Consider the following 14008-nt stretch of genomic DNA (forward strand, 5'->3'; position numbering starts at 1 on the left):
TTTTTATGTGCCCTGCAATTGGCTGGTGACTCGTTTAGGGTGTACCCCGCCTTCCGCCCGATGACGGCTGGGATCGGCTCCTGCACTCCCACCACCCCTGTAAGGATAAGCGGCTCAGAAAATGGATGGATGCCCAACTGATTTAACTCCCCCCCCCCCCCCCCCGCTGATGAACGCCTTTCGAATAAATTAATCATCCCTGTTTTTGAGATATGTCCACAAAGGGGAGCTCGCGGTCCAAGTAAGCGGTGCCAACGTTTCGCCTTCCTTTTAAAGAAATAAACACGCACGCAATTTATTGTATGGAGATTGAAAAAAAAAAAAACAACGAAGTCAAACTGCTTGAAGATATTCTGTGCATTAGTATTGAAAACCTCCAGTGTTTTTTTTTTTTTTTTTTACAATTTATGTCCACTGTATTCACTAGAAGTCCAACCCCAGGGCCTTTCGCGAAATTTAACCCGTTCGTCGCAGCCCGCATTCTTGTTTGTCGGTCACTTCTGCACAACACGCGGCACAATTGCCGAATGTGGCGGCGAAACGCGAAAAAGAGGAAGAAAGAAGCCGTTCGGCGCAGCTCGCTGCGAATATCCGACGGGTTTGTGCGTGCGGCGAGAACCTTCGGAGGGGGGGGGAGAGCCACCCCCACGGGCTCGGAACCAGCACTCGTGCCGTTCAATTCCACCCATTAACCCGCACCGCAGAAAGTTGCTGACTTGAAGTGTATCGCTGAGCCCGTTTGGCAGAATTTGAAATCGGTCGTTGTGATCATTTGCGTGAGGGTCATCAAACGCGATCCCGTCCAGCCCGGCGTCCTCCCGGGCGCCATGTTTTACGCCCTGCCCGCCATTATTTTATTTACTAAATGCTGATATCCCTCCGCCGGGTCAGAGAGTATTTCGAAGATTTGGCATCCGGTGAAGAGGGATGTAGTTGATTTTGTCCCCCGCGGACGTTGTTTGGAAATTGCTACGTACGCGATCAACCCTTTTATCGATGTTTGCGCCACGGCGGAAATAATTGTCGGCGCGGCGTTAGCTGGATCTACTTTTTGGAGCAGCAAAGAACGGGTCGTGCTTAGGTGCCACTTATCATTAGCCATGGCCACAGTTAGCGACTGGACCTAGGCGCACACGGCAACTTCATTTTGGCGATATTTTGCTGGCCTTTCGCCGTTTCTTCCTCGCCGGGGGCCGACGCGGAGCTCCCATCCGGCTGGCGTTTATTCGTTCATGTGCAGCGAGGCGCCCGTTACTGCGTGGCAGGGTGGCCGCTGGCTCCCGCAGCTCGTCGCAGCCCAAGAAAACAGAACCAGTTGGCAAGCGAGCCGTCGGCGGCGCCCCCCCTCCGAGCCGTCGCCTGGCGCCTCGCCGCGGATTCGAACGCCGTCATGGAGCGTTGACTTGGATATCCGGGGGGGCTTTCTTTAAGGCGAACGCGAGACATTTCTGGCACAAGACTTGGGTGGCTAACAGCGAGTAGCGGCTACATAACCCCAACTCGTGCGACGACAGCTGTCATTTGAGAAAGGAAAGTGATCCCCCCCCCCCCCCCTCCGCTCATCCCAAATGCGTGTGCCAGGGAACTGCTTTTCGGACGGATTTCAAGCAGCGCTCCTTGCATCAAATGGGCAAAGTTGGGAGTAACCTTGCGGCGCTGGAATATAACGAGACGCGCGATGCGTTTTTGAGAGCTGCGCTTCATCGGAGAGAGGCTAGCTAGCTTCATTAGCTCGCTAGCTAGCTAGCTGGCTGGCTGGTTAATCAAACCTTGACGTTTCATCTCCCCCCCCCCTCCCCCTGCCATTCTGGACATGACGAGGATAATTCGCTATTCTTAGGGGCTGGAAGGTAAGCCAAATGAGCGTTAGGAAATATGTAAATATTGGTTTGGCGACAGCTCGAACCGACAATATCCATCTCCTGATGTTGGTGGTGGCGGCGGTGGGGGGGGGGGGGGTTGCCTTCTCCATGACTCGGGACTATTCAACGAAACCCAACATTCTCTCGTGCTGGTATATATGACCGGCAATATTTAAATGTAACTTATCATAACATTTTCAAAACATACGAACGATGCTGTTTTTTATTTTTGGGGTGTGTGTGTGTGTGTGTGTGTGTGTGTGTGTGCGCGCGCAATACGAGCTGAAGCCACGCCATTATGTAAGCAAGCATCCTCACCACTTGTGTGGCATTGTAGTTCACCAACACAGTTGCGTTGCATTCAGAAGACCTAGCCTTTGTGTGTGTGTGTGTGTGTGTGTGTGTGTGTGTGTGTGTGTGTTGTGTGTGTGTGTGTGTGTGTGTGTGTGTCCGTGCGCGTGCATGCGCACAGACGCTTGTCGCCGTCTGGGAAGTTTGCTCTTAGCTGCCTGGTTGTCATCATCAGATGTACGGTAACGAAGCTTTTTGGGGAAAATGTTGCTAACATGATGTCTACACCGTTAAACGACGTTGGTTTTAGCTCCATCCATGTGTTATCTGAGCCGCGTATCCTCACAAATGTGACGGAGCCTATCCCAGCTAACTGTGGGCAGGAGGCGGGGAACACCCTGAACTGGTTGCCAGCCAATCGCAGGGCACATGGAAACAAAAATGATTTGCACTCACAATCACACCTCAGGGCAATTTTGAGTCTCCAGTTATGTATGCTTTTGGGATGTGGGAGGAAACCGGAGTGCCCAGAGAGAGAGAACTTGCAAACTCCACACTGGCGGGTTTGAACCCCAGTCCTCAGTACTCTGAGGCAAATCCTCTAACCGCTTGATTTCACCGTGCCAACTGATTTTAAGTCCATCCACTTTCTGAGCCACTGATCCTCACAAGGGTCGCGGGAGTACTGGAAACTATCCCAGCTTTCATTGGGCAGTGGGTGCAGTACACCCTGAATTGGGTGCCAGCCAATCATGGGGCACATGGAGACAGACAAGTCACACCTACGGGCAATTTAGAGTCTCTAATTAATGCATGTTTTTGGGGATGTGTGAGGAAACCAAAGTGCCCGGAGAAGACGCACGTATGCGTGGTGAGAACATGGCAACTCCACTACAGGCGGGGCCGGGATTTGAACCCCGGTCCTTAAAACTGTGAGGCCAACGCTCTAATCAGTTGTGTCACTGTGCCGCTTGTTTTAAGTCATATGAAGCAATTGCGCACAAAGGTTAACCTGTTTGCTCAGTGGATCACTTTATCCCCTCAGAATCAAGTGGAATAAGTACATTAAGTGCAATTAACACGCATTTGCTTGATTTTCTTTCTGTTGTTCCAGTTCAACACAACAGGCTAGCAGCTATCGCGAGCCAGCGATTGAGTGCCCAAGCTCGAGTTAACAAAAGCTCACTTTTTAAAAATGTGTACACTGGAGGACTCGGTGGTAGTTGTGACGACCCGGTAGGCTCCCCGCAGATGCACGCAAGATGGGCGTCATCGCCGTCAGATGAGCTGAGCCGCTGTCCGGTTCTGCCACACTGTCTCTACCCAACTAACTGCCAGAGAAGTGCCACAAGCCTTTTATTCTGTAAGCTATTTCAGAGCCACATCTTGATTGCAGCGCTTCACTGTAAAGCAGAACGGAGTAGAGGAGCAACAACTGTTTAATTACCAGCCAATTACTCAACAAGTGTTCTGATAACCGATGGATCATTTCGTGACCTTTTTTTGGGGTTTATAATTGTCCGAATCCTTGAAATTTCAGCCTCTCAACGGTAATTATTCTCAGCTTTTCTGTCATCCTTCGTAAAAACAGACCGTTTACATTTGTTTAATCAAAATAAGGCGTTTGCAAACATCTGCTTTTACTTTGGAAAACAATGATCAACATTTTTGCACAAATAATGTAGTGGGGAATATAGACACCAGTGTTGAAATGAACAATTCTCAGTTGCATGGGAAATGCTTAATTTCCGGACAGTCCGAGTTGCTGTTTCAGCTTTCAAAATTGAAGTGACAGAACAGACTTATAGGGCACGGGGATTGTCCGATGTAGCTGATTGTCAATTACATTGAATCACTTTTTAAAATTTTTTTTTTAGGCCATATACACACACATTACTATACAATACAACATCGTTGAAGTTTTTGTTTCGTGGCCTAAAATGCCAAATGTAGTATAGCAATTGTAAATTAAAATGGACAAAAAGCTTGATGCTTGAAAGTTCTTAATTTTATCAAAACTCGTGTGTTTGATCACAGTGATGATGTACATACTCAAAAAAACAGGTCTCTTTCATTAGCTGCAAAGAATTTGTGTGCTTCCTATTTCTAAATCTGTTGTCAAAGGTGAACGGCTTAACAAAAAAAAATATTGGTCCCCAAATTTTTTTTTTTTTTCTCCCCAAATGATAAAGTTACCATGGCAGACGTGTTGCTCTCACACTCCCATCGTACTTTGTACACAAAACAACCGATAGAACCATCATAACATGGCTGCCAGGTCAATGCTCTACAGCCAACATGGCCGCCACTTAGCCACAGTAGATAAGTCTTTCGTAATTGCGTCTATTCATATTGTATATCTCTGACCCAGGAATTTGTCGGCCCTACTCTCTGCCTTCTTTGCTCCACAGCGCCAGTGACCAACCGTGACAATTCCGGAACCAACCGATTGTCAATAGGATTTTAAGGGACAAATAGAAATGTTTTGGAGGTATTGTCCAGTCCTGACGGTCTGTTTTATCTGATATCTGTTACATTGGGGTCCGTTTTATCCAAGTTCAGGTGTACTTCCCAACTGCAGACGCCGGCTTCACGTTTACCCACCAGTTCCATGTGGATCATTTTTGTGGGGAGACCTAACTTACTCCTCAGGAGTCATTGTGTTTGTATTGTTTATAAAAGAAGTTGTTTGCTGTTTGTCCATTGACAACCCAGAAGTATAATTTTGTTAATATTTTTTGGTTGAGTTTGTCTTTTATTGCTTAACAATGTTTCTGGTAAACGAAGGCATCGTCATGCACTTGTTTTTGGCGGGATTTCTTTAAGCGCAAGTCGTGTCCAACCGCTTGTAGCCGAGGGACGGTGAAGTAAAGAGGCTCTTGATGCATGTTTTGGCTTTGAACAAATGCTGTCAAAAAGGAACCCCGCAGTGCTTCACATTCACAGCCATTGTTGTTAATGTATCTACTGCTTGTTCTCTTTTTGAAAAACAAACAAAAATATCGTCGCTCCGTTTCCACGCGGACACGGCCTGAGTGTCGCCAGAAGCAACGTCAACGAGCGATGTCTTCTGTTTGTGTCCGACTCACTGACAAAGAACCCCTTTGTCATTAAACTCAACCTTTAGTACTAGATATAGTGATATCCTTTTTTTTGGGGGGGGGGGGGTTGTGTTTTGAAGACATAGGTGCTGTGCACCTGGGTCTGAAAAAATATTTGTGAGGATTTCCAACAGTTGTGCAGATGTGGACTTTTATTTCTTCCCCCTCTTCTTTTTCACGCCACCACATGTACTCAATCTTAGTCTAATATCAAATTAACTTGCCATACATTTGTAACTTATTGTGCGTTTTTTTTTTTTTCGTGACCTTTAAAACTTTTCAGCCCTTACCGATCAGCTAAAAATCACGTGATTGGGCCTGGTTTTCGATGATGTTATTAGATCTTGGTAATTGAGATGTACCATTACGATTAGGATAACTCTAATTGTAATAGTACAACATGATTCTGAGGAGGGGGGAAAAAACTTTATTCTTGTAATTTGATATCTTACTTCTTGCGTTGTTGCCTTTTCTCTCCAGTTGGTGATGATACTCTGTACAATAGTAGTTTCCTTCTAATGATTTGTATTTCTTGTTATTGGACCACCATCTGTCTTCAGGGCCTGTAGGCAGATTGAGACCAATCAGACACAAGCGAACAAGAGATGAGGCAGTCAGATGGTGGCAGCTCCCCTGTAAGATTTGAAGTCTTGAGTAGTATTTGTGCCAGAAAGGTTTGGAATGAGAAATGCTGCCTGGTTATTTGCGCATGGCAAAGTGCAAACCTTGGGCCAAATAATCCTAATTAGGATAAACGCTGACGAAATCACCTTCTTAAATGCCTACCTACTCCTTGCACTGGAATTTAGGTAGTAATAGACATGTTCTGACAATTAATAAATTCAGGATTATGTTGGTTGATGATGTGTGGCTCTGCACCAGAATTTGGGGGTTCTTCCTTTTGTCGGAGCGCAGTCCCTCCATTAAGTTTGATTGAAGTCCACTGAGTATTTTTTTTTCATATACTGTAAATAAACAGTGTTGAAAATGTCTGAGAGTGTCCTTAAAAACTGAGCGGTACAGTCTTTTTAAAGGTAAATGTTTGGCTTTGGATCTCAGTGGAGTGGGTAGGTGTTATTGATGTGGCCTGACAACGTTTGGGCTGCCGATGGAGATTTTGATTTACCGTTTGACTCATTTTGTTTTGATACTTCAAAATTAAACACTGAGTGATTGCACGTGACAAACACACTAAAGTTGATTACACAAACGACATTCTTCCTTCCATGGTGATAATCATACAATCATAGAAATAGTTCAGCATTAATTACTTTCCTGCAAGCAGTTTTGGCATTTTTTTCTTTTGCGGAACCCATAAACAAGGTTGTATGTACCCATGTATTATTATGGTACTCCAGTTGTTCAATTAAAGTATAAATGAAATCCCTTTCAGTTTTTTTCAATTCAAATGTTATATTTATCATATTCATTAAGGTCCAGCCTATTTTACATCAAACTGATGGGACACGAGTCACTATGCACCCAGCCATCAGTTTTCTCAGCTGCTTACCCTCAAGGTTTGTGGGAGTGCTTGAGCCAGAAGGGCAGGGTACACCCTGAACTGGTTGCTAGTCAATTTCATGGACCATGTAAACAAATAACCATTCACACCTAAGAGCAATTTAGAGTCTTCAATTAATGGATGTTTTTGGGATGTGGGAGGAAACCGAAGTGCCTGGAGAACACCCACACAACCACGGGAAGAACATGCAAACTCCACACAGGCACGGAGGGGATTTGAACCCCGATCCTCAGAACTGTGAGGCAGACACTCTAACCAGAGGGTTCACTGTGCCAAATGAGTCATTATTATACAAATTCAAAGAAAAAATTTGGGTGACTCTGAAGTAATTTAAGAGATACCTAGTTTACCTTTTGAATATTTCGTGTAGTAAACAAAAATAAAAATTAAGTAAGACTATTATTAACTTTGGTTACTAGAATACAGTTTTAGAGTGCCGTACAAAGTCATTCTTGTCAAACTGATACTCTTGAAGCACATGCACACTCTAGAGACTCAATTGATTGAACTCTGCTCACAAGTGACCAGCGGAACCATAACTGTTGCCACATGAGCTTGTCGTCCCCGTTTCCCAGTTTTTAGGGATGGCTTAATTGAATCATGCTCAATCCAACCGTTACTCTAATGTTATGGTTGGATCAAATGAGGTTTGATTGACAATTTTTGGAGAGCTTGCGCTCACTGTCTATATATCCCCATTCACTATCAACATTGACAGCAACAAATGACTAGAGAATCACAGTTGAATTGTTACCCCTTGTACTATTCTGAAATAAAGATGTCATGTCCAACAAAACAATAAAATCCAAATTCCAATTTGGTTATCTATAGCACCCAGGTTATGTGCTGGTCGTAGATTTTTTTTGGGGGTCACATTTTGTTTCAACACCAGAAAGATAGTATGTTCTGGGTCATCCCCGGGGTCTCTTTCTGGTGGGACGTGCCCGAACCACCTCACCCGGGAGGCATCCGTAACAGATGCCCCAGCCACCACATCTGGCTCCTCTCAATGCAGAGGAGCAACGGCTCTGAGATCCTCCCATATGACCGAGCTCCTCACCATATCTCCAAGAGAGAGCCCAGACACCCTGTGGAGGAAACTCATTTCGACTGCTTGTATCCGGGATCTTGTTTTTTCAGTCACGACGCACAGCTCATCCCCATAGGTGATGCAAGGAACGTACATCGACTGGTAAATTGAGCATTTCGCTTTTTGGCTCAGCGGCTTCTTTACTTTACCACAACAGGACGATACAAAGTCCGCATCACTGCAGACCCTGACCGATCAACCTGTTGATCTCCCACTCCATTCTTCCCTCACTCATTAACAAAACCCCAAGATACTTGAAGTCCGCCACTTGGGGCAGGACCTCATCTCCATCCTGGAGAGGGCAAGCCACACTTTTCCAATATAGGACCGTAGTCTCAGATTTGGAGGTGATATAAATGACAACCAGTGTATGTAAACCAGAAGTTTACATACTGTGCATAAACACATTTCATTTTTTTGTTCCACTCTCTGAAGTCAAATCAGACTACACCTCTCCTGTTTCAGGTCAGTCAGAATCACCAAAAATTATTTAATTTTGTTAAATGCCACAGTAATGAGAGAGAGATAATTTAAGAGTTTTATATAATTTTCTTCAAGACCAAAATTTTACATACATTTTTCCTTAGTATCAAGTAGCATTTCCTTTGAACTGCATGACCTGTGTGTGTGTGTGTGTGTGTGTGTGTGTGTGTGTGTGTGTGGTGTGTGTGTGTGTGCATATATATATATATATAAATCTATTTTTTTCCTTTTTTTTTTTTACTTTTACTATATTTTTTTGTACTTTTATGATCACATTGTCTGAAATTGCAATTTCGATTAGGTGGGCAGGTCTCTCTGACAATATCATCTAATATATCTTTGAAGCCTTTCAGTTGTTATGTACAGTTAAGTGATTTGTTAGATGTTATCTCATGATGTCAAAGTATGAACGGCTTGAAGAAAAATATTCACAGACACCTAACCGAAGAGAATAGTAAAAATACTGATTTTTATTGAACCGGAAAATGTACTGGTAGACTCATGGATCGAAGAACTTTTGTGAATTTTGCCGTTCAGCTTCTTGTTAGAGAACAGCAAAAAGAGGGGATTGAAACATTGGACAGGTCAGCATACGCAAAGGTTTAGGGAAAGTCAAATTAAATTGAGTTGTGAATGTTGGGCTCATCCTGAAACTTCCATCTGCTTGTACCTTCGCTGAGTGTCACAGTTGTACTCTTAAGTCCAGAAGAATACTGAGAATATCTTCAAGAAAAATACATATTGTTGTAAAGTAGACTTGTGAGGTTGTTGAATGTAATCAGACAAGGACAATGTGAATACATATTTTACAGTAGAGGGCAACCAAATGGCTGAAAAACATCTTTCAGATTGTGATATATGACATTGTCATACACATAATATGTAATTGAGTCAACATCCACACTTCACTATTTGGATGTCATCCCCTACATCAACAGAACACAAGATAAGTGCGTAGTCCAGTTTCTGTGGCAGAACTGGTGGTTACGTTTCCAGTGTTAGGGTTAAAACTCCCCGTTCGGTTAGTGGATTGTCTCCAAAGTTAGCAATATGGAGTCAAAGGAACTTAAAAAGGAAAGACAAAAGCATTCTGATTGGAACATTTCTGATCAAAATGCCGATGAAAATGTGACACCATGATAGCATCTTTGTTTGTTTGTGTCAGAATGTCATCAGAGGAACAGACTGTGGAACCCTCTGACCAGGGACCCTCATCACCCTCCAGCTGTGCAGGGGCCACTTCCACAGGGAGTCCCGCTCATGCCGACAAGCGACCACGTGGCAGGCCACGCAAGGATGCTGACATCTGTCTACCCCAGACGCAACTCTCAGCTTCCTCTAGGAACAGAAAGAAGTATGTTTTTGCTTCGTGTAAAGACATCTTTTTAGTTTCATGTTTGGGTGCGTGAATGTGACCCATTTTTAAATGGCCGCTACGTTACGTGAGGAAAAAGTGGATCAGGAGGGCATGGTTCTGGTTTGTGTTTCCATTGGTCAAAAACGACTTGTGTGATTTCCATCAAACTTGGGAGAAGTTTGTCAAAATTTGCAGAAACACGGTTGCTTTTAAATTCTTTTAATTTGGGCCCAAGCCCCGGGGAATGCAAAAGGGCTCTTGGAATAGTGACATTCATTGTTGTTGTTCTGAGAAATTAATTGCCTTTTTAGGGGGCTCAGCATGCTCAAAAACTTGCAAGAGCGAGCACTCTATTATGGTGGAAATGCTTTTTAGGGCTGCTCAATATATTGGCCAAATACTCACCCAGTGCCACCCCCTGGAAAATTTGAACGAAATGCTCCAAGACCAAGATTCTCAGTGACATGAAAAGTCTTAAGGGTGGCGTGGCTGAACTTGAAGAGAAATGTGGGCATTTCGGATTGTACGAGACGCTCTGGGCAAATTGTTGGTTTTCTGATTTGATCATCTCCTCGGTGACCGCCAACAGGTACTGTTGGCACGCCTTCAGCATTCTGTCCTGCTTCAAGTACCTCCTTGGTTTCTCCAACTCTTGATGCTTTCATGCTATTTGTGCTTGGTTTTCTTCTCTCACTCTTGAACTCCTTAATTGAATTATCTGGTCATTGGTGTTGATAATTTTTTTTTTTTTTTTCAACGCCTTCAGACCTTTTCCCAACCTTGATCAAAAGAAGGTCTTAATGGAGGTTTGGGCTAAACTGATACTGTATTCCTTGTGTTAAAGCATGTGGCAGTCTTGTTTTAACAGGGTGTGATGTGCAAGAATAGGCCGCTGACTATTGCTAATAACAACCATACATTTACTCATGGAAAATACCCTTCCTTAGATGAAAATTCAGTTTTGACAGTTACATAAAATTCACTGAAGATTCTCAGTCAAATAGAAAATCTCTGTCCAACTGCGCTGTGACGAATTCTTGCTTCTTGGGATTCAGTGTTGTTGTTTTTTTTCTTTATTTCTACTGTTGTTGATTTATTTGTCTTGTAATTTCAGGGGGTTCTTCTTTAGGAAGTGGTAAAACTGTACTTTATACAGAAATGTGTTGCCAGAAAGGAAAGAAATATGCACTCAGATATTTTGCTCCTGATGGATGACGCTAAAGTAGGGACAATTTAATTTCACCCCAGAAACAACCTCAAGAATTGACGGTCAGCCATGCCCTCAACTTTGGACCACTTAAATATAACAATCCATTGGTCCGTCCATTTTCTGTCCATCTTAAACTCACGATGGTCATGGGTGAGGTGGAGCCTATCCTGCCCGACTTTGAAATGATGACCAGATGCCAGGAGATGGCAGCTCTCCATTACTTTGGATTTGAGATCAGCACAGTTTTTGAATTGAAGATGAAGATCACGGGGTGAAACTTTGCTGGTCGTGTTGAATACCAGGGAGGGGAATGCTCACAAATTTGACAGGTTTAGAAAATGTGTGCCTCGATTGTGAGGAAAAGATGACACGGTTGTTGGAGTGAATGACAACGCCACAAAAAAAAAAAAAATACACCGCTGACATTCAATTCAAGCCATTTGCCGTGTCAGTGTCTTTTTCTCTTTTTGTAGTTGTATATCAAAAATTATACCATCAGGGGAGTCAGCGCAGGTAGTTGGTTCACATCAGTGTTGGTGCAAGTAGGTAGAAGGACGGGTATCACATTTCAAAGGTGATGTTAATAATTTGCTATGATGCAGCTATTAAATCAATGTCTGCACGTTGATCCAAGTGTTAGTGTGTTTGGTCAAATTAATACGATACAGATAACTAGGATGGTTAGCATCAGTTTGTTTCTGTTCTGATGTTACTTTGAGGAGAGGAGAACAGAGAAATAGCAGCTCATTTTCTGAATAACAAGTACTTTTGTTGTTCAAAAATTTGAATGTATTCAGAAAATGCAACTTTATTTTAATTTTACATTTAGTAATGTACCTATAGAGGGTGTTCAGCAGGGATCTATTTAGCACAACATTGGAAAATACCGTGAAACCACAATAATTTTACTCGTGGTTATCTGTCAGAATCTATCATCTCAACTCATTGTTAGAAAATGTATTCTGAAGAGTTACTAGCAGAAAGGACTTGGCATTTTTTGTCACGGAAATGTACTTTTACCATGAATGTTAATTCAATCGTAGGTATGGAAATTTATTTGAGGTGGAGCTGCTTTTTTTCCACAAATAATTTAAAAAATAACTGTAAAGCAATATATTTCATAAATTAGATTTAGGGTCGTGTGTATATATACACAATATATTTTCAAAGCCGTCCCTGTATTTTATTGATGTCCAATCACATTTTGTAGGACCTGAATCCTGCTCATTTGATTTTGAGCATCTCTTGATTCAAAGTGCTGATGCAACAGATGAAGAAAAAATGACCACCTCCAAATTTGCCATTTTATCTGAATTTAAAGTCTCTTTCCATGATGTGTTTTTATACGGCTTTAAGACGAATGCACCATTGGTTTTAACCATGTAAACAAAAAAAGACACATCGTATACTGTACTGGTGGTGCAGCACGAAATAAAGATGCTAACAAATCCTATTTAAAAATCCTTAAAATAAATTCTGAAAAATGTAATAAAGCAAGTTTCGTTGAGTTAGTTTGTTGTTTAACTTGTAACAGGTGTCACAAGCAAAAAGGATGTTTCTATAAAGATCACCGTGCGATCGAGGCAATCGATTTACACATTGCATTGATATCAGTTTGATTAATAGTTCATTGGCTAATTTGCAAGCTGATTTCGTCAGACTGCATCACTGCAAATATACATTTTACTGTTACCCTTCTGCTCTGAGCATTGCATTCATAATGTCGCAGCTCTTTGTCCATTAAAACAAAGTGATGGTGATCGGCTTTCCTCTTCTCTAAAGAAAAGTGAACGGGGGGAGGTGTGCTTTAAAGAGGTCTTGTTTTGGCAGCGAATGGATGTAGTATTTGCTTAAACGTGGCATTCTAAAATTATTTCGCTTCTTCTTGGGCAAAATTTGACAGGACGTAATTCCAATTTGTGAAAAGGTTAGATTCAACTGGAAATACATATACGATAGAATAGAAATAGATTTACGCTGGACTGATGTAACTGTCTTTGTTACTGCTGAAATATTACTGCTTATCTTTCTGAAGCACAGACATGTCAATTGGGTCTTGTTGAAGTGGTTGTTAAAATAAACTCCTTTGCCCACGCTCCATCTGCTTGCTAGTCCAGTTCCAGAGCCAGGAAATCCTTGTCATCTGTTCCAGGCAGTTCACTGCTAGCTGGGACTACTTACCACAGCATTATTTTCACCTTTTTTTTTTTTCCTTTTTCCTCCCCTCTTGCTGTGGTGGGATGGGTGGGGTGGGGGGGGGGGGGCGTGCATCGATGAAAAGTCACAGCTGATTTCTGCATGGCTGTCTGGGATGGACCGAAAATGTTATTAGAGGAGAAATACATTTGAGGCAAATATAAGACAGAATTGAGTGTTTGGCTGTTCTGCTGCAGTATTAAACAAGTGTAGTATTTAATTATATCCAACAAAATTGTGAAAACTGCTTTCTGGAAATGAAGGATAAATTTAAATGTTCAAAACATTTTAGGGACATTATTAGGGTCTAGCTATCTGTCTGTCCATCCGTCCGTATTTTTCCATGTAAGCCTATCTCCTACATCTTTCTCTCTAAAACGAACTGCCCTCATGTCTTCCCTCGCTCTATCTATCAACCTTCTCTTTGGTCTTCCTCAACCTCTCTTGCCTGCCAGCTTCATCTTCGTCATCCCTCTACCAGTATATGTACTCCCTCTCCCCTGGACCTGTCCAAACCATCGAAGTGTGCTTTGTTTAGCGTTTTCTCCAAAAGATCTAACCTAGTCTGTCCCTCGGTCGAGCTCATTTCAAATCATCTTTAACCGGGTCACTCCTAGACAGAACCTCAACACCTTAATTTCTGCTTCTTGTTGTCTCTTCGGTACCACTGTCTTTTAAGTTCTACATCATGGCTGGCCTCACCACTGTCTTCTAAAATTTGCCCTTCCTCCTAGCAGAGATTGTTCTGTCACACGTGACGCCTGGCACCATTGTGCTTAGATGCATTTCTTCACTTCTTTACCACACTCACCATTGCTCTGGACTGTTGAACCCAATTTAAAGTCCTCCTCCCTCATGTTTCCACCTTCACCTCCTTCATGCACACATAGTCTTAC

The 14008-nt window shown here is 42.8% G+C and overlaps 1 protein-coding gene across 5 annotated transcripts in view; it reads left to right on the forward strand.

Moving 5' to 3' along the window:
* The first annotated feature begins 907 nt into the window (after nucleotides 1-907).
* Nucleotides 908-14008, forward strand: part of kmt2cb (lysine (K)-specific methyltransferase 2Cb) — a 73820-nt gene continuing 60719 nt past the window's right edge. For 4 of the 5 annotated variants that reach the window (XM_061838641.1, XM_061838642.1, XM_061838643.1 and 1 more), the window contains exons 1-2: nucleotides 908-1850; nucleotides 9515-9703. In XM_061838641.1, the coding sequence (XP_061694625.1) occupies nucleotides 9516-9703 (188 nt within the window). In that variant the 5' untranslated portion in view covers nucleotides 908-1850; nucleotide 9515. The remainder of the gene's footprint in view (nucleotides 1851-9514; nucleotides 9704-14008) is intronic. The other variant, XM_061838645.1, reaches the window with a different exon arrangement.

This window comes from Syngnathoides biaculeatus, chromosome 13 (assembly GCF_019802595.1).
Source record: "Syngnathoides biaculeatus isolate LvHL_M chromosome 13, ASM1980259v1, whole genome shotgun sequence".
NCBI classification, from domain to species: domain Eukaryota; kingdom Metazoa; phylum Chordata; class Actinopteri; order Syngnathiformes; family Syngnathidae; genus Syngnathoides; species Syngnathoides biaculeatus.